At 44.0% G+C, this 19752-nt stretch overlaps 1 protein-coding gene across 1 annotated transcript in view; it reads right to left on the bottom strand.

The window, feature by feature from the left end:
- Positions 1-9854: 9854 nt before the first annotated feature.
- Positions 9855-19752, bottom strand: part of LOC138566174 (zinc finger protein 84-like) — a 31289-nt gene continuing 21391 nt past the window's right edge. The window contains exon 2 of the mRNA XM_069643210.1: positions 9855-15260. Coding sequence (XP_069499311.1) covers positions 12970-14256 — 1287 coding nt within the window. The 5' untranslated portion in view covers positions 14257-15260 and the 3' untranslated portion in view covers positions 9855-12969. The remainder of the gene's footprint in view (positions 15261-19752) is intronic.

The following is a 19752-nucleotide window of genomic DNA, read 5'->3' as shown; positions in this document are numbered from 1 at the left end:
AGTCAGGTGGGAATGGCGCCTGGGGGCTCTAAAGCGGTTTGGGATTGGTAATGCCTTTGTGAGATGGGTGAGATTGTTGTACACAGTGCCTAGGGCTAGACTAAAAACAGGTAAATAGATTTGAGAGGCATGGGAAGTTTGGAAGGGCACCAAACAGGATTGCCTGCTTCGACAATGCTGTTCATCCTGGCGCTGGAACCACTGGCGGCTTTCCTCAAAACAGAGTACGCAGAAGCGGGAATAGAGATAGATGGAGTGGTACATTTGATGTCCCTATATGCGGACGACATGCTGCTGTAGAGGCAACCATCCAGAGGATAACCTGCCGCATTTATTAGACATTGTAGATCAGTTTGCCAGGCTTTCAGGCATTAGAGTGAATAGGGAAATATCCAGCCTGTTTCCAATGGAGGGACTGGCTAAGGAACAACTACCAAATCTGGGACTACGGTGGATGGAGAGGACCTTTAGATACCTGGGTGTAAACGCATTGGTATGACTCCACATCTACTCATAGATAACACACAGAAAGACTTGGAGGGTGTAGAGAACTCTGAGGTTCTGAAAGAGACTGCCTCTTGGGGTACCGGGCAGGGCAGCATTGGTAAAAATGGTGGCACTCCCGTGTCTCCTATAACATTTTATCAACATACCTTATAATATACCTAGAGATTTCTTTAGGTGACTAGACGGGTTGACAAGGGAATTCCTGTGGGAGGCAGAGAGGAATAGAATCGCAGTCGGCACATTACAAAGGGAGTATGGTAGCAAGGGCTGGTGGGGGGGTACTACCTGGCCGGGCAGCTGCAGTTTGTGGCAAGGTGGCTCAGGGATGGCACCACGCTAGACACCCAGCTGCTGCAGCCAATGTTGAAATTATACTTCTTGAAAGAGTGCCATCGGTGGACAACATGAGGTTACCAAGACCCTCTTGGCTACTGAAACTCGTCAGGGACCTGTGGAAAAGAGCCTGGAGACTCCTGGGGACCCCAGACCCATATTTCAAGCACATTCCCTTAGTGGGGATCATAGGGTCAAAACAAGGCACAGTGACAGATCAGGAATCACTGGGAGAGGAAGGCGATTGCTATGGTGGGTGAGCACTTGGCAGATAACAGGATCTTTGAATTTCCAGCTCTTGCTAGTGAATACGGAATACACGAGGGACAATTCTTGACACACCTAGCCATGATTGGTAGGATGATCAGAAGATGGCTCGGTATAAGGGAAGACAAGGAGCCCAACGCTACACTAGATGCAATGGACGATGTATCAGAAGGGGGTCATGTGGTTGCCAGAATATACGACTTATTACTAGATGGTTTGGACACATGGGAACTGGTGGTGCAGAGGAAGTAGGAACGGGATTTGGAGAGTGTTTTCACACACAATGAATGGCGGAGAGTATTTCTGTATACCAAGAGTCTCTAGGAAAACCAGATTTAGACTCACCGAAATATATGTGACACATATAGCCATTTTATAGCCAGGGACTTACATAGTTGAAGTCACTCATTCGGCTTCTTGCTCATTAGATGTCCGACCACTCAGAGCGTACTGTGCTGCAGCCGCATTCAGGCAGCAATGGACATTTGCAATGCACGCTGGCGCAAGATCATTTAGTAAGCCTGGCACCTTTCTTTCAAGGCTATGCTATACATTATAGCAGGTCTCCGGTTTTACAGCTAGAAAGATAGCCTAGGTCATTGAAGGGCATGTCTCCCTCATAACCCATCACATGAGCAATGCTTTCTTCAAAGCTGAACATAATCCCTGCCGTCACAAGGCAAGCCATCGCGTAGGGGTTAGCTCTATGGACCACTCTTACACTCCTGTATGAAACAACCACCACCCCTTCCACATACCCATTGACTAACTACCCATCAGCAAGGCGGTGCCACCTATTGTGAGGGGTCAACAAACCTCGCTTCACTAAGTATGTTCCTGAAATCGCCCATCAGTCTCCAAATCTGCCTGTCTCTACTTTTCGACCTTTGGAACTCATCCAGAACAGGAATGCAAGACTTGGCCTTGGCCTCAAGCCCAGGGATCGTATCTCTCCAGCTCTGAAATCCCTCCACTCGCTCCTGTGGCTGCAAGGATCAAATTCAAGACCCTTTGCATCGTCCACAAGGCTTTCTGAGGCCTGGAACCACATTACCTCCAATGTTCTCTTCCTAAACATCTTCCTTCTCAAGCTCGCTGCTCATTCACCTCCAATTCTATGAGGGTCAGATGCTTTTCCAAGCAGAGAATGAGGGCTCAGATCTCTTTCCTCGGCTTTGGCCTCCTTCTGGAACAGCCTCCCTGCCTCTCTCAAACATGAGCAGAACCACCAGAACCAGACCTTCCTTTTCGCTTCCGCTTTCTCTCTTCCTGTACCCTGCTAATGTCCCTGATAGCGCTGCACACTGGTCACCTGGCTACCCCTAAACTCGGGCCCAGGCTCCTGCATGTCCAGTTGCCCTCGCACTGCCTCTGGGATCCCTCAGCACATAAAGGGTCTGCATCTGTAACTCTACAGTCCCTTCTCTCTGCACTTAAGAGCCACCCTCTGGCAGCACTTATTGAGACACCTACACTTCTCCTCACCCCCCACAACCTCTTGGCACTTCTCCCCTCCCCTCTTCCCTGCACTTGCGTGATCTGAATCAAACAAGGCCTAGTAAGATCGTTATTTGTCCTCCTTCTGTTTTCCCTCCTTGTCTTGTCGCGCCTAGAAACACTTGTGTACAGGCCCATTGTAAATAACATCATATCACAAAGGGCGTACCTAACCCCACATAGGATGTCATGAATGTACCAGAACAGCGACCAGGCCTGTCCGAGATGCACCCTGGAGAGCATGGTTATGATGAACATGTTTAGGACATGTCCAGTGGTAGCTAGATGTTGTCAGAGCGTTGCAGAAAAGGTAAAAGGGGGGGGGAGGATCCAGATACAAGCAGGGCCCCCAGAGTTTTGCCTGTTGGTATTGTTCCAGAGAGGAGGGAAACAGACCGCTCGCCTCTAAAAAATGAGAAACCTCTTGGTATTAAGCAGGTTATAAATAACCAATTATATATTATCTTTCACAAGATCACACCACCACCAGGGAGAGAATAAGGCATATTCTACATAATCACAACACCACCAGGGTGAGTATAAGAATCCTGCACACGATCACAACACCACCAGAGTGAGTGATGTGACTGAAATACTACCTTGTATTACCTTGGTATGATGGACTAAATGCAAATGCCTTATGTATCTAAATCTCCCTCTGGGAACAATCTAGTGAATACCTACTCTAAGCTGCACAATTTGTGGCTTGTGCCTTCCAGACACTCGGGTCTCACTGTGTCTTATCATTCTACGCTCTGATGTTACTCTCCCTATGTCTTTCTACCAGTCCCCGTCGTCTCCTCCGACTCCTCCGCACTGTTCCATGACACTTCCTTCTTTATCGCTCTGATGTGACTCTCTCTACTATCTATTGCCATCCTCTGATCGTACTCCTTGCTACTCTACTGTGTATTGCAGCAATTGGCAGGCAATCATTTGGGTCTATAAGCAAATGCCACCATATTTCCCAAGTGGAAAAAAAAGGGTTTTGGTAAAGGAAAACTCAAAAGCAGTATTACGAGCATTACAAAGTGGGTGCTTTTGGCCATTAGATGAAACAGTGTTTCCCTTTTTGCCATACAGAAACGACATAGCCGATCTGGTCTTGCAATGTTATTCCGCGCACTCATAACATTATTAGTATCAAGCAGATTACATTTTACACGCAACCAGAAATCTCTTCTTTTCTTTGAACAGTGTCTGATAACATATGACAGGGGAACATTACACTGCTTTATATCCATCGTAAAATGGTCAAATATTTCATAGTCCCCCAGCTGCTCTCTATTAGTAATGAAGTAATTTTCATACAGTCTCTTCTTCACCTTGCAACGGTACCGCTCCAAATCCTCTAAAGTCAAACAGTTGAATTCTAATACCCTTAAAGAGTGCTTCACGCAATCCTTCAAAGGGCTGGGCTGCAGCCACCTTGCATCCGCATGACATTCAGTTGTACAAAGAGAGTATTTGGCGGATGAAGTTTTATACATCGTATTAACTGAAGTCTGCCCTTTCGCGCAAGGGTATAAGACCCAAGATATGGCAAACTGCTGGAAAAGGAGTCCCCATTCGGAGGGACAAAACACGTTTCCAAATACCAGATTCAACCTTCAACCAATCCAGGTCAAATTCCCGGGTCTTCACACCATGGATTATCCAAGGCACAATTGTCTGATTTAAGGTCCTGATAAGCCAAAGCCCCAGACAACTTGGTCTTAACACCCCCAGAGACCTGAACTTAACCACCACCTCAATTGTTTCTTCATTAATCCACCAGATTAATATATTCCTATCTGACCTCCCCTTCAATTGGTTCAAAAGCAGAACCTTAGATTTTGGGACATTTATATGAAGATCTACATCCCTAAAGAATTCCCCCACTGCTCTCAAAGATCTTTACAGACCAACCAGGGTATAGTCCCCCCCAAAACCAAATCGTCAACGTATAGGAGGTAGTGTATTTTTAAAGTATCAAGTCTCAGCGGATTACCCTCAACATTCAATAACGCAGCCCGTTTCTGATATAATATAAAAATTAAACAAAAACGAGGCCAGCACATATCCTTGACGCAGGCCTTGCTTCATGTCAACCCAGTCTGAATAAGAGCCTCTTTAGTCCAGCCTAACTCTTAATCTCGTGCCTTGATCTCAACCAATGGCTCTGGGCAACTCTTCCCATCTCGCACAAACGAAGGCGATCAACACAGTCAAATGTCTTTGACATGTCCATAAAGTGCCAGGTACAAGCAACGTTTGGCCACAGTCACCTGTTTAGCCAACAACCAATTATGTATTAGTACCTTTTCTGAAGCCAGAATGGTTAACGTCAAAAACGCATGAGGCCTCTGCCCTGTACTCAAGGGACCACAATATGAACCTGGAAAAGATGTTATGAGGTGCATCCAAAAGGGAGATAGGGTGGTAATTCCCGTTTCAAACATTACAACCACAGTGGCATTCCGCCAGGATGCAGGGAATTCATGAGCTCACAGAATATTCTGAAAAAGCTGCAACAGAACTCTAGCCCACAACAACGGTGCAGATTTCCAAGTAACATTTGAAAGCCCACAGGCCCACTGGATTTTCATTTTTTGACTTTTCTGATGGTCATCCCAACCCTCTCCAAGTCAACAATAAGAAGGGACCACAAATGTTGCTCCACCAGTAGATTGCTACTTAACAAGGCCCGGCTTGGAATCCACGATAGAATAGAGCTTTACACCGTGTGCCTTCCATTGGGCCCCGAGAGCAGCTGCATTTGCAATGACCCTTGTGCCATATTGCCCCTAATTAACCTCCAGAAGCCAGCAGAGTCCTTAGAAATAGCAGCAGACAACATACACTCAGCAGCCCTTTGATGCAATAGATGCCTAAACCATTTCAACCAATTTTTATATGCTTACTTCAATTTAATTATTTCTAAGTATGACAGAGTTACCAATCTTGCCGCTTTTCTAACATCTCTTCTCAGCCCAGTTTCCCCAAAAAACGAACTAGTTGAACTTGTGTGTATATTCTGAACCAGCACTGTTTTATTTATATATTTCACCGAAGTTAACCGCTACAATAAGTGCTGGACACAAGGGACAAAAGCCAGAAGAGACATATTAAAAAAATATCCTCGCTCAGACATTGGACCACCTTGGCATTAAATCTAGCCACTAATTTGGGATGCCATATTACCGCGTGATCCTGAGGTCTAATTTCCAACTGGATGCACGAATCAAGAATTGGTGCAGTGAGATTCATTCCATATAATTCCATGATCACTACCTGTATCGCTCTCCACTACAAGGACTTAAAACTGCTTTCAATATCTGCTGAGATAAAAACGTCATTTATGGTGGAACAATCACGGTTGTTAAAGTAAGTGTATTTAGGTGGAGCATCGCCCTTAGTTCAACCATTTAAGACTTTCAAATCACAAGCATCTCGTAGTGACCGAACCACCCTACCTCTTTTCCTCGCACTATCAGAGCATTGTCTACCAATGCATTGATCATCTAGAGATTTGGCGTTGAAGTCGCCCATGATGACCACACATACTCTTTTTCCCGCATGGGCAAAACTTTGAGCATGATAGACAAAAAAATCCATCCAGTCTGACGAGGCCGGATTAAAGTATACATTTGGCACTGTCAAGAGCCTCCATGTGGCCGCAGCTGCGTCCCACCATGTAATTTTCACCCCCAATTGTCAGGTCTCCCCAACATCAACTTTACCACCTTTGAACCAGAGTTTAAGCACCAAGCACAAATTAGCCCCCCAAACGGTCTACCTCTGAGCACCATTCTTGCCGGCTCAAGCAATACGGTAAAACTGTCCTACACCGGGGTATCAAGCACAAGGGTCTCCTGAAGCTAAATCAAATCAGCCAACCTACATATGTCCAATTTCACCCGAAGATGGGCAAAACCTTGCGTATTCCACGATACAAACCTTATCGGCTTATCTCAGTACGACCCCCCTTTTGGACAAATGTTGCTCATGTAGTGAGTTAATGATGTGCAACTAGTCATATGTTACTGAACACGAATTAGATGAACCCACACCCATCCCACCAGTCAATGGAGAATCTGATTTCACATTAATAACCAGAGGTTTCCATGGAATAGACACCGGTCTACCACTACTCACTTCCCCACACACCTCTGCTTCTCTTTCGTTCGTAACATCAGACAAAAGATAACCTTTCTCATTGAGGCATGATGGTTCTGCCAATATCAGACTTTCAACAAGTTTGGCAATAAGATCCCAACTTTTCAGCATCGACACTTGTGATATCGGGAAACAGCACTCCTGCTATATCTTTTGTTGTTAACCGTCTACTACTCTCCCCTCGCTGCACTATTACTACACTTCCCTCTCCACACTACTACTCTCCTGTCTGCACTACTACTACTCACCTCACACCACTAACATCATCCCACTCCTTACCTGTCACTACACCCCTCTTCTTCATGCATGCCTTACCACACTCATTATTTCTATCTTTTAACACTACCTTCAACCCCCTCTTCACTCCTCCAAACATACACACTCTCTTACTTTCTCTGGAATTCCCCAACATTTCTCCCTCTCTCTTTCTCATTATCTTTCATTCACCTTTTAAACAATGCCCCCTTCTCTACAGCCGGTACCGCTCTCCCCACGAATGCCTCACCTGTGCTCGCCTCATATTCTGCCACCAACTCTCCAGCATTCCGCTCCTCCTTCCATCCTCCACCTGGTCTTTCGATCCACCTTCAGACCACCCCTGACCAGAACCCTGCAACTCCTGCCTTTCCACCTGTCTCCTTTTATATTGTGGTACTGGTGGCTCTGTCCCCACAAGCCCCCTCCATTGACTGCAGCACTCAGCTGACTCTAGGAACCAATCTGTGCCCGTCTTTTACCCAGCACCTAGATTACCGAAGTTAGAGTCTTTAAAAATCCCTCTAAGCCCCTCCCACTTTTCCAGAACAGTTTTGGAAACAATCTCTGGTATCGTAGCAGCAAGGGTCTCAGCTGCTTGTTCTCCCTGTGACTTTCCTCAGGTGTCTGAGTTTTGATACCAATTTAGTGTGAGGAGAGTTTATTTGTCTCTCCTGTCCACCTGCACCTCTTCACTAGAGTATGCCATAAAGACTTTAAGAATTCTTTGTATCGCCAGACCTGTAGCAACCTCCTTATCCCCTCTTCAGTAACTAACTAGGGAGAATGCAAGTCTTTAAAGGAGGTGTCGAAATATTTGAAGATGTTCCCTCGTCCAGTAGTTTAGGGTGCTTTCGGAGAATGCGCTTACATTTATATCCAACGCGCAAACTCTTAGTGGGCCAGAAACAGATGGGGGAGGGTTTGTGGTCGTGTAGATTCTGTTTGAATGCTGCAGAACCGGAATCATTAACGCATCTATTGACTGCATGTGAAGGCAGGACAGACCGGCGTTCTCTCTTTTTGGGTCATATAATTACATCCACACCAACATTGGGGGATCGATAATTGGTGGCTAAAGCTCTTGAAGGGAGAAAGCCACTCGGCAGTTTTTGTGATGATAAAATTCCTTAATGGAATAACCCTGGAGGGCTAGCACCGATTTCAGGTCATGGAGAGGGAGGTTAATGTTATGAAGCGTGATGTTGGTTTGATAACGAGGCTCTTTCTATTTTCATTTTTTCAGCTGTAAATTATAATAGGTTGAAATATTTTAGAACTTTTTAGGACTTTTTAATTGTTGTATAAGAGGACATGGGCATGGATGATCTTGTTAATTTTTTCTTTAAAATGTATTTCTTTTTTAATTATCAATTGTTAAAGGTTTGAAACAAAACAATAAAAAGAAAATAATACCTAACCAGGGAGAATATATTAGGACATAGGATTGTGGTTTAAACAGTGCAAGCCTACCCAGGGACACCAAATGGCTTCATTTTTATCACCTGTACAAAACAGAGCCTTTACCCCACCCCACATGGAGTGTGCTAAACCTCCCAAAAGGGGCTGTGGTAGAAATAGAGGTAGTGAAAGTCATATACTCATCACTGTGCATCAAAAGAGAGAGTAGTCAAACACCAGCAGTGGGCTAGCAACCCTCCCTCATCCATGCAGGACTGATTTATAAGGTCATGTAAGATATAGGAAGTCTACTGTCAAACCTCCTACCAGCCATTCCAATTGATAAGACCCTTTTTTTATCGCACCTTTTTTTATCGCACCTAACATTGGTAGCACATCTTAGCTGCTTACAAAAACTGAAAATGTGGCTTTTAATTTTGTCATGATAAATTATATATCTAGATCTTGATTAATTGGGAAAAGGGCAGGATAACAGAATGCAACAATATATGGAGCCTCATTAAGAGTATGGCAGTCCGGAAAAAAGGGTGTGGGTAGCAACATACCGCCACCCTTTCTAGTCCGATATACTCTGACAATGCTGGTAGGGGCCATGGATCCCCTGGCAGGTCTGACTTGCCGGTAATTCTGGCCCCTACCAACACTGTCTTCACTGAAGCACCGGCACTGTTAACAATTAGCAACAGTGTGCCCATTCCCAAGGAGTCCAATGGGACTCCACAGGAATATGGACCGTTTCAGCCACCTGACATCCCGGTCCACTGCCACTTCCCAGTGGCATGGTGTTACGATATCAGCGCCAACCCGCCGGTTCATAATGTTTGAACATTATTATTCCAATATTAGGATTTCCTGTTTGGAACATTATCCTGGCTAAAAGCACTAGACAATTTATATATTTGATGGTTATTAATCCTGACAGGCAATTTAAAAATGGGTTACCATATTTCTTGGGAATGGTAGGACAGCATTAGGGGGAAAGATGACAGATCGCAATAAGTACTTTCTTATCTAACAGTGGCACCTGGAGAAAATGGAGAACCAACGAGAGGGGATGTCTATGTTGAGGTCTTTGTTAGCAGGCAGACAATAGTGTTGTAGTCTCTGAACCGGAAATACCAGAGATCTTAAATATACTCCATTGGCAGTGAGTGAGATATAATAAATCCCCCCAGAGTCTGGTCCAGAAATGGCCAGGTCAAGTAGAGAAGGATCAAAGGACTGCAGGGGTAACACCAGGGTGAAACAAAGCTAACCGGTCCTCCCTGGAACCTTAAAGAAAGTACAAAACAAACTAATAGTCTGGTTGCTTGAAGAATGGTCCAATCGACAGAGCTAACACGTAAGAGGAAAACACTAGGATCAAGTGACTAATGATTTAATAATACCTCTAAAATTATAATTCTAATCTTGTGATGAATTTATTAATCAAAAAGATTCTTTATAAATAAACAATTGGTTGTTACATTAAAAAACGGTGCTAAAATGCAAAGTGCAAGTAAAAACACAATTTCTTAACTCAACTCAAGAGTCACGAACAACATCGAAATTACCATTCTAAATTAAGACTACCTAATAACCACACAGTTGATCATACTCAAGTGGAGAGTGGAACATGAAAAACACAAATTACTACAAACATAAACGCAAACTGAAAAATATGGCAAATATAAAATGTACTGTTTAAGATGAGCAATGTTCTAGTGCTCAGTTTTGACCCAAACTGTTTCTTTCCCATACACAATGACTGTAGTTCATTCGAGGGAAATTCTTCAGCTGTGCAAATATTGGTAGTTGTGTGTCTACAATTCTTGTTCTGTATGAGAAAAAGAAAGATTCTGTACAGTGTGCTGTCACTCTTTTCTGCAGGTCTGTAGAAAGGCTTGAAGCAACAAATTAATTGGTGCTTGCGCTGCTATAAATCATTGTTAGTCTAATGACATGAATTGCACAGGGCTGATTAATAGCTCTCTTGTGCTTATGTGACCCTTACCGGTAATATGTGTTTTATTCTTGGCAATGTGTCTGAAGGGGTCTCATTCCACCTTTCCAGTTATGCCGTAAGGAGCTATATAGAGAAAGACCATTCATGAGTATTGTAACAGGACTCATATATTTGAGTTTTACTTCGATTAGTCGTGGGGAAATGAAATGCAAAGTCCCGACACAGTGGGGTACATGTAACAACTTACAATAAACGGTCCATTATTCACTGCTACATGGATTTCAGCAATTGACTTTGCTCAGTACCGGTCTTTTTGTTGCCAGAATTTAGGATAAAATTCGTCTGGGATCTGCAGAGAGATGGAGTGTAACCGAGTTGGTAATGAACATCAACATTGTCGTGATGGATGCTACAAGGTATTCGCACTGGAGGTGAATTTATAGCGTCCGTGATCACTCACTATCTAGCAGAGTGGGTGGCTGGGTGTGCTTGCATGCATGCCTTAGATAGTTATTGTGGGCTCTGCTAGTTTTTCAACACGCTTCATGATCCTGTTTGCCTGAGCATGCAGTTACCCGTCCTCTCTTGGCATGCACGTCGTGTTTAGAAAGCCGTAAACAGATTACTTTCTATATGGGCATGCAGGTCCTGAGATATATATTGTGACTGTGGGTACTCCTCACACTTACTTCTGCGTCGGTCATTCATACTTCAGTGTAAATCAATCGGTGGGAGTAATCTGCATCGTAACGAGGACGGGACAGCATCCGCTGTGCAAGTATGTACTTAGCGTCTGCGTCCTGTGTAAAGCTAGATCCTTATGCAATGCGGAATGACAGACAAACTAAGGATAGTTCTATGATCTTAAAGCCTACTGTCCGCCGGTACACATATTTCTTTCGGTGTTGGTTGGAGTATTTACTTTATGTAATGGACTCTGGGGTGCGTAAAATAACAGTGTCACTGCGTCTGTTCTGCACTGGATGTCAACTAACCGCGGTTCCAGGTGAAGGGAACTTTTCAATTGTTGTGAGAATGAACCATGTGATCGGCAGGTCACATGAACGCTATCAAACAAATGGACTTAGTGTTTCCGCCGCCCGACATCCCCGTCCGCTGCCACTTGTAATATCGCAGTGGCACAGTGTTACGAGGTCAGCAGCAACTCGCCGGTAGCAACAGCAGGTTACGGCCGACCTCGTAATGAGGCCTATAGTATTCACTAATAGACTCCTCCTTCCTAACAGCATCCTGTTTTTTTGTTTGAACGTTATTATTCCAATGTTGTTTTAGGAATTCCTGGTTGGAACATTATCCTGGCTAAAAGCACTAGGCACTTTACATAGTTGATGGTTATTAATCCTGACAGGGAATTTAAAAGAATGTTGCTAACATGGTTTCATTAATCAGCAGACTTTTTATGAAATCTTGAATTTTATATTGTCGTTTACACCGTTGCCCATAGGTTAGATGTACTTGGGCTTTAGAATGCATTAATTTTGCTGTCCGGGCCAATGTGCTTTCACCAATTGTTCAATTGTCTGACTGAATTGCAGAGCAATGGAGCCTGCAAGGAGAAGGATCTTCCATCCACTCTACTGCATGTGAGACATGGGGTGACAATGAACCAGGCACAATGGGAACTAATGTCGCTGGTGTGGAAAATAGTGGGTTACCATATTTCTCAGGAATGGTAGGACAGCGTTAGGGGGGAGGATGACAGATCACAAGAAGTACTTTCCTTATCTAACAGCGGCACATGGAGAAAATGGAGAACCAGCAAGAGGGGATGTCTATGTTGCGGTCTTTGTTAGCAGGCAGACAACAGTGTTGCAGTCTCTGAACTAGAAATACCAGGGACCTTAAATATACTACATTGGCAGCGAGTGAGAAATAATAAATCCCCCCAGAATCTGGTCCATAAATGGCCAAGTAGAGAAGGATGCTATGTAAGTTCAAAGTGTGTGTTATTTGGTTTGTGCTGTTGTAAAGTCCTGGTCTCTATATTACATATAAAACAAGTTCAATAATGTTGTTTATTAAGCAGAAAATATGATCCTACAGTTCATCAGTTATTACAAACAATTCATGATTGGTGACCGACTAAAACAGAACCAAGCCTACACGTGCCTATGTTTTGCACCTCTGGTGCTTCCCATGGCACACATGTATGACATTTTAAAGGGCCTCTCCTATGTGTGATTTTTGTGATGTTCTATTAGGTCACGCCTTTGCTTGATAGCCCCATCACATTCAGAGCACGCATATGACATCTCCCCAGACTGATTTCTCTAGTGTATCACAAGTTGATCACTTTGCTTGAAAGCCTTATTACATTAAGGACATGAATATAGTTTCCCTCAGTGTAATTTCTCTGGTGTAGCACTATTTCAACCTTTCGCATGGAAGCCTGATCACATTCAGAACGTGTATACGTTTTCTCCTCCAGTGTAATTTCTCTGGTGTGGCAATAGTTCACTCTTGCTTGGAAAGACTGATCACATTTGGAACATGCATATAGTTTCTCCACATTGTGATTTCTCTAATGTAACCATAGTACTCTTCACCTTGAAAGCCTCATCACATTAAGGACATCCATCTGGTTTCCCCCCAGTATGAATTCTCTGATGTATAATTAGACCTCTCTTTTGCTTGTACGCTTTATCACATTCAGGACATGCATATGGTTTCTCCCCAGTATGAATTCTCTGATGTTTAATTAGATCTCCCTTATACTTGAAAGCCTTATCACATTCAGGACATGCATATGGTTTCACCCCAGTGTGATTTCGATGATGTATAATTAGAGTTTCCTTTCGCTTGAAAGCCTTATCACATTCGGAACATGCATATGGCCTCTCTCCAGTGTGATTTCGATGATGTATAATTAGATATCTCTTTTCCTTGAAAGCCTTATCACATTCAGGACATGTATATGGTTTCACCCCAGTATGATTTCGCTGATGTATACTTAGCGCTCCCTTTCGCTTGAAAGCCTTATCACATTCAGAACATGCATATGGTTTCTCACCAGTGTGATTTCTCTGATGTCGCAGTAGACTGCTCTTCACTGTGAAATACTTGTCGCATTCAGAACATGCATATGGTTCAACCCCAGTGTGATTCCTCTGATGAATAATTAGAGCTCCCCTTTGCTTGAAAGCCTTATCACATTCAGAACATGCATATGGTTCCACCCCACTGTGATTCCTCTGATGTATAATTAGAGCTCCCCTTTGCTTGAAAGCCTTATCACATTCAGAACATGCATACGGTCTCTCTCCAGTGTGCTTTAGATGATGTATAATTAGACATCTCTTTTCCTTGAAAGCCTTATCACATTCAGAACATGCATACGGTCTCTCTCCAGTGTGATTTCGATGATGTATAATTAGACATCTCCTTTCCTTGAAAGCCTTATCACATTCAGAACATGCATATGGTTTTTCATCAGTGTGATTTCTCTGATGTATGACAAGTTTACTCTTTTGCTTGAAAGCCTTCTCACATTCAGAACACGCATACGGTTTCTCCCCAGTGTGAATTCTCTGATGTCCAATCAGAACCCCCCTTTGCTTGAAAGCCTGATCACATTCAGAGCATGCATATGCTTTCTCCCCAGTATGATTTCTCTGATGTTTAATTAGAGCTCCCCTTTGTTTGAAAGCTTTATCACATTCAGAGCATGCATATGCTTTCACCCCAGTATGATTTCTCCGATGTTTCAATGGATTACTTGTTTCTTTAAAAGTCTTGTCACATTCAGAACCTGTATGTTCTTTCTCTTCGGTGTGAAATCTCTGTTGTTGCCACATATGATCTGTTTCACTGAAAGTAGCTTCACATTCAGAAAATTCCAGAAGTTCCTCCATTGTGAGGATGTTATTTTTAAATAGTGATTTCTTTGTAAGGAGCTCCTTGTCAAATTCAAAATATGTATATCATGATCTGATTCCCTCGGTTGAGCTCACCAGGTCAGGTACATTTGTATACGCGTGAATGACAAAAATGTACCTCCATCCTCAGTCAGAGCAGGCAAATCTGAAAATAGAATAACGTTTGTGCTTGTAACCTTTCTATGTCCAGTATACGGCGTCTAGTCTTGTGACTGTTGTGTTCCAGGCGTTAATCAATGGCAGCTGCCACTGGAACATCAACAGCGGATGACTAGCATCACAGCAGGTGTCCTATTGATTCTGAAGCATTAAGTCCAAAGCTGGTGTCGAGCACCTTTTTCATCATTCATGTGGCAGATCAGTGCCTTTGACAATATTTGATAAATTGGTTCTAAAAATCTCAATGCATGAAGATGCCCAGTCTCTACTTTAGAGTGGAAGCCATTTTCCTCTCCTCTGTCTGTTCACCTTCTCTCCAGTATAGAGTCAGTGCTCTACCATTAGAGGGCCATTAGTATTGAAGGTTGCTAGCCTCTCATTAAGGCGTGTGTTACCCTTTACAGAGGAGGTTGTGTCCCATGCAGTACATTTATATAGACTCTCTTGAAGTTAGTACCTCCTGTGTGAATATTCCCATATGCAGTTACTTATAGCCACAGCGCAGAATGCTGCATATAGACATTATGCATTGGGTCAACCCCCTCACACACACCCTCTAGTGGGACAGTGCTATATGGGTTGGAGACAGACAACCTCCTTATTGATTGGTAGTGATTGGTCATACAAACCAGATGTTTCTTCAAACTCATTAATAATTGCAGTCCTTTTTAGTGAATTGTCTTCAGAGTCTGTAATATATTTTCCCCACGGTAAGAGGCTCTAAGTTGGGAGCGACTGTAATGAGCAAGAAATCTCTCCCGAGACCCAATTCTGTTTTTATAAACATTTCACTGTTTTCCATGTTTCATGCTTGTTTTGCCCTGTTTGAAGGAAAAAGAAAACCAGGATTAGTGTTCCATAAGCAACGAATATATATTTCTTGTTTTTAAAAGCATATTTGAAAAGCAAGAAGGCAGGATTCAACTTTATAAAATAGTTTTTTTTTAAATCCTGGCATACTACTGAAGTGTATAGCGGACTGAGTAACACTAAAGAACATCTGCTGCAGTGCCCACCTGCTAGATGCTGCTCTGCCACTGATACCGTGCATCAGGTAAACCCTGCTGGGCTGTCATTACTTTGTGCAGAGTGCCAGCTCCATTTGAATATGGCCGCCGCTGCTACGACAGCCACACCACACCTGGGCTGTCTCCCCTCAGCCTTGCCGCCGCTAGATACAGCATTTTAACACAAGCCTTGGGAGACGACAGGCGAAGCTGGCCCCCTTCAAAGGCCAACTACTAGGGCCGTTGCCCCCAGTCTGGCCATGGCCGATGAGCCATCTTGCGCACACTCTCCTAGCGCAATAAATGACAACTCCACTACCGCTCTTACTGTATCCTACCCCTGCGCCTGTCTCTCTAGATAAAGCCATCTTTGCCACCCATGATCCGCTCACTCTCTCTACTGACCATATGGTCAATGGCTCCTACCCACTGCCCTCTCTCATGCCGCATCCACCGGGTGAGTTTCTGGACTCCCAGCAGGTGGCCCCTGTGCAGAAAACCAAGCTATCATGTAGGGTTGGAGCCCTCGGCAGTGCAGAATCTCTGCATCTCAATCTCCCACCAGCACAGAGATCAACGGAACCTCCACTTAATAAGCCATTGTTGTCCCACTACAGTCCCAGATGGTATAGACCACCATTACAAGCCAGCATGCCCGATCCCACAGCCACAGCGTATAGTGTAACGAAGGCATGGTATCAAAGTAAGACACAGACACAAGTGATCACAATTCAAGGGTATTTATTAAACTGTAAAATGGGTGAGATAAATGCCTAATCTAAACCTAAATCCAAGATGGGAGCAATCTACGAGCATCAAATAATAACAATAATAATACCGTCCTAGTGGAGGCTAGTCAAATAAAAAGGGCCTATACTAAAAAAATCTATTGCCAATCCCTACCGCTATGCTACAAAAGAGTGTGGGATAATGTTCACAAGAAAAGAAAGAAGTGTTCACAAAATGATAATAATAAACAAAAATGGAAGCCCTGCTGGACAGGGAACAGATTGGGCTAAAGTACTGTAAAAAACACACACAGAGGTACTGCTGCCAATGTTGATACCAATGTGGCTATTCATTTAGAACCTTGTCGCATCAACATGCAATCAAACTATAATTCAATGTAATGGGTAATTGTGTCCATGAAAAATCATACAGACCACTAGATTGTGCTCAGTGGAACATAAACATTAATGTATTAACATTTTAAAGACAGACAATTGTTGATTGTGGCTCATTGATAGAAATAAACATAAAAAGGTACAACTACAATACAAATTACTTATGTATAGTGGGCATAATTACAGTGTAAAAGTATATAGTGATCATTTTGAAAGAACAGCACAGTGGGAAAGACCCAGTGATAATGGAGTGTGAAGCCAAAGCTAAAGCTACCTAAGGGATCGCGAGAGGGCATTATTGTACATAGGATTCAGAAATGGGTTTAAGGTCCCCTATGAAGGGCCTGTAGCAATAACAATGTCCAAGAACTTATTTCCAGCCGAGGAGCTGCCTGGTGTGATAATTTAAAAAACGGTGAAGGAAAAGGAACTGGGAAGGATAGCGGGCCCCTTCACAACACCCTCTTTGGAGAATTTCATTATTTCCCCACTGGGTGTGGTACCAAAGAAAGAGAAGGGCACATACAGTTTGATTCACCACCTATCCTACCCCCGGGGCGATCGGCTTAATGATTGGCTAGATCTGGAGCACTGCTCAGTTACTTACACTACAGTTGACCAGACAGTAGACTTAGTTTCTGAAATGGCCAAAGGGGCACTGTCAGCAATAGAGTCAACTTTCCGCCTCCTGCCGGTCCAGTCGCATAGCTTTCATTTACGAGGCTTCCAATGGGAGGGACAGTTATATTTCGACCGGCGCATGCCAATGGGCTGCATCGTATCCTGTGCCCTGTTTTAAGCTTTAGCGCATTTTTGGAGTGGGCTGCATGTGACAGGGAGCAGAGAGGGTATTGGTTTATTTAGAACCTCACCGATTTCCTCTTTGTGGGAAACAAAGTCTCCCTAAATTGTGTCAGGGCCTTGGCATCTTTCCAGGAATTGATGGATCAGCTGAAAGTACCTTTGGCACTGGAGAAAACACAGGGGCCAGATCAGGTGTTCACATTCCTGGGAAATGAGATTGATACCCTGAGAGGCAGCTGCAGATTGCCAAAGGACAGGGTGGAGGGACTGATATCAGAGAATGAGGTCAGCCTTACTGAGAAAACTACACTAGGCAAGGTCCAACAACTCTAAAGTCATCCCCGCTGGTAGGGTCTATGGTAGGAGCTTGACTAGGGCAACAGCCGAGGTCACCCAGAAGCATCATTACATCAGATTCAGCTCTGCTCTCAAGGAAGACCTCCACACTGGAGCTCTTTCTTTCTGGACTTGAGCATGGTTAGGTTATGGAGGACCCCATGGGTCACCAGATTCAGTCTTACATGGAGGCATCCGATGGGGAAGGCTTTGGGGTCATTTTGGTGGGCGAGTGGTGTGCCTGGCGCTGTCCCAGTGGATGGCTCAGGACAGGGAGGGCCAGGAACATCATGGCCTCAGAAATGTTCAGCATTGTGATAGCACTCACGATATGGCCAAGGAGGTTGTGGAACAGAAGAGTGTATTTTTAGACGGATAACTAGGCAGTAGTCCAAGCAATTAACTTACAAACCGATAACCGCTTCCTGTCCAGTTTAATTGGGTTTGCTGAGAGGAATCGTTGCGATAGGCCTGTACCAGAACCTTTAGTTTAGAGCCAACATGTGCAGGGCATTTCTAATAATGCAGCTGTTGCTCATGGGACAGATTCCGGAAAGCTTACCCCCAAGCGCAGAGGACAGGGAGTCCCTTCAGAACAGAGTGGTAGAAGCAGGTGTCATGGTTGCTCACAGCAGGAGTAAGGTCCAAGTCCTGGAAAAACAATGGTACATTCAGAAAGGGCTGTGAGATGCACTCATTGGGGGGACAAGTTAGGGAGTTTGTGACTTGGGTAAAGAATACAGTGAGATCTAAAAAAGTTGGACATTAAGTGACCTGGATGCATTGGCACGTTACACCTAGTTGAGCAGGGAAGCCGAACCCTAAAAAATGTTTTCTAGTTAGGACAGAACATAGGGGCCACGGCAAGACGGTCGCCACCCAATAGATTGTGAAAAAATACAGAGGCTCCAAGAAGTATTGCCGGAAGTGTGCTCCAATCGAACAGATGTGGCATTATTTTGGGTAGCGTTTGCTATCCCCTTCTTTGGGGCTATGCGCATTAGTGAGTTGGTGGTAAGCAAGATACAACTGGGGAGAGCTTGTGGTTGGCAATATCTCCTTTAACCAGGATGGGTTGGTGATCAAGGTTAGAAGATCAAAAATTGGATAAATAAAAGGGGGGAGGTAAGTACATCACACTTATTAGGCCAGCTGACGCAAGGAATGATCCCACCAAGTTGCTTTTGCATTAGCTGGCTGAAAGACCTTCTGGGGAAGGCGCACTTGCTGTTGCGCGCAGTCCCTTTAACTATGTTTCTATTCAGGAAGGTTCTAGCATTGACGCTTCAGAGAGCAGGTTTGCAGGGGATGGAAAGGTTGATTTATTTCTTTAGACGATGGGTGCAACTAGCCTTCAGGAAGGGATGTCAGAGCAGGAAATAAAGAGGATAGGTAAATGGGCATCAGACAGATATAGGCTGTATATTCGCCCAGAGGTCAAAGAATTGAAGATAAAAGTCAAATCTTATTAGGTCAGCAGGTGGTCAATCGACAAGTGGTGGCAAATTGTAATTTTGCGACCGAGAGGTACATAAAAACCCTCACAAGAGGGATTGCACACCAGCACCTTCTAACATTTAAAATAATACCTCACAAGAGGGAATGGAGGTCAGCAGGACGCAATAGCGGCAGCAGTAATTAAGAAACTGCTTCCTTTTGAAAGATGCAATTCCCCTGGCAGCTAGGCAGAATAAACGCCTGGCCGAAAGAACCTGGAGAAAAAATCCCTCACATATTTCTCTGGCAATTTACAAAGAGGCTGCAAAAAATTACCAGGGTGCTATTTTAAAAGCTAAAAAGGTCAAACTGGAGGAACAAATTATGTGGGCAAAATCAAGCCCCAGGAAGCTGTTTATTATTTTGAACGAGTTCAAAAGGTACGGCACTAGAGTCTCACATAACTATTGATGATGCATGGTGTCAAAATATCCATGATGGCTTCGCTCATAAAGTAAGTCAATACCAGGTGTGTACACCAGCTAACACCATTATTTCTCAGGCTACAGATACGGTCTCCGAGACTGGGTTTGTCTTTCAGCAGG

This window comes from Ambystoma mexicanum, chromosome 2p (genome assembly GCF_040938575.1).
Source record: "Ambystoma mexicanum isolate Mex_15411 chromosome 2p, UKY_AmexF1_1, whole genome shotgun sequence".
Lineage (NCBI taxonomy): Eukaryota > Metazoa > Chordata > Amphibia > Caudata > Ambystomatidae > Ambystoma > Ambystoma mexicanum.
The sequence above is the reverse complement of the archived record's forward strand: the minus strand, read 5'-3'. Positions and strand labels throughout refer to the sequence as shown.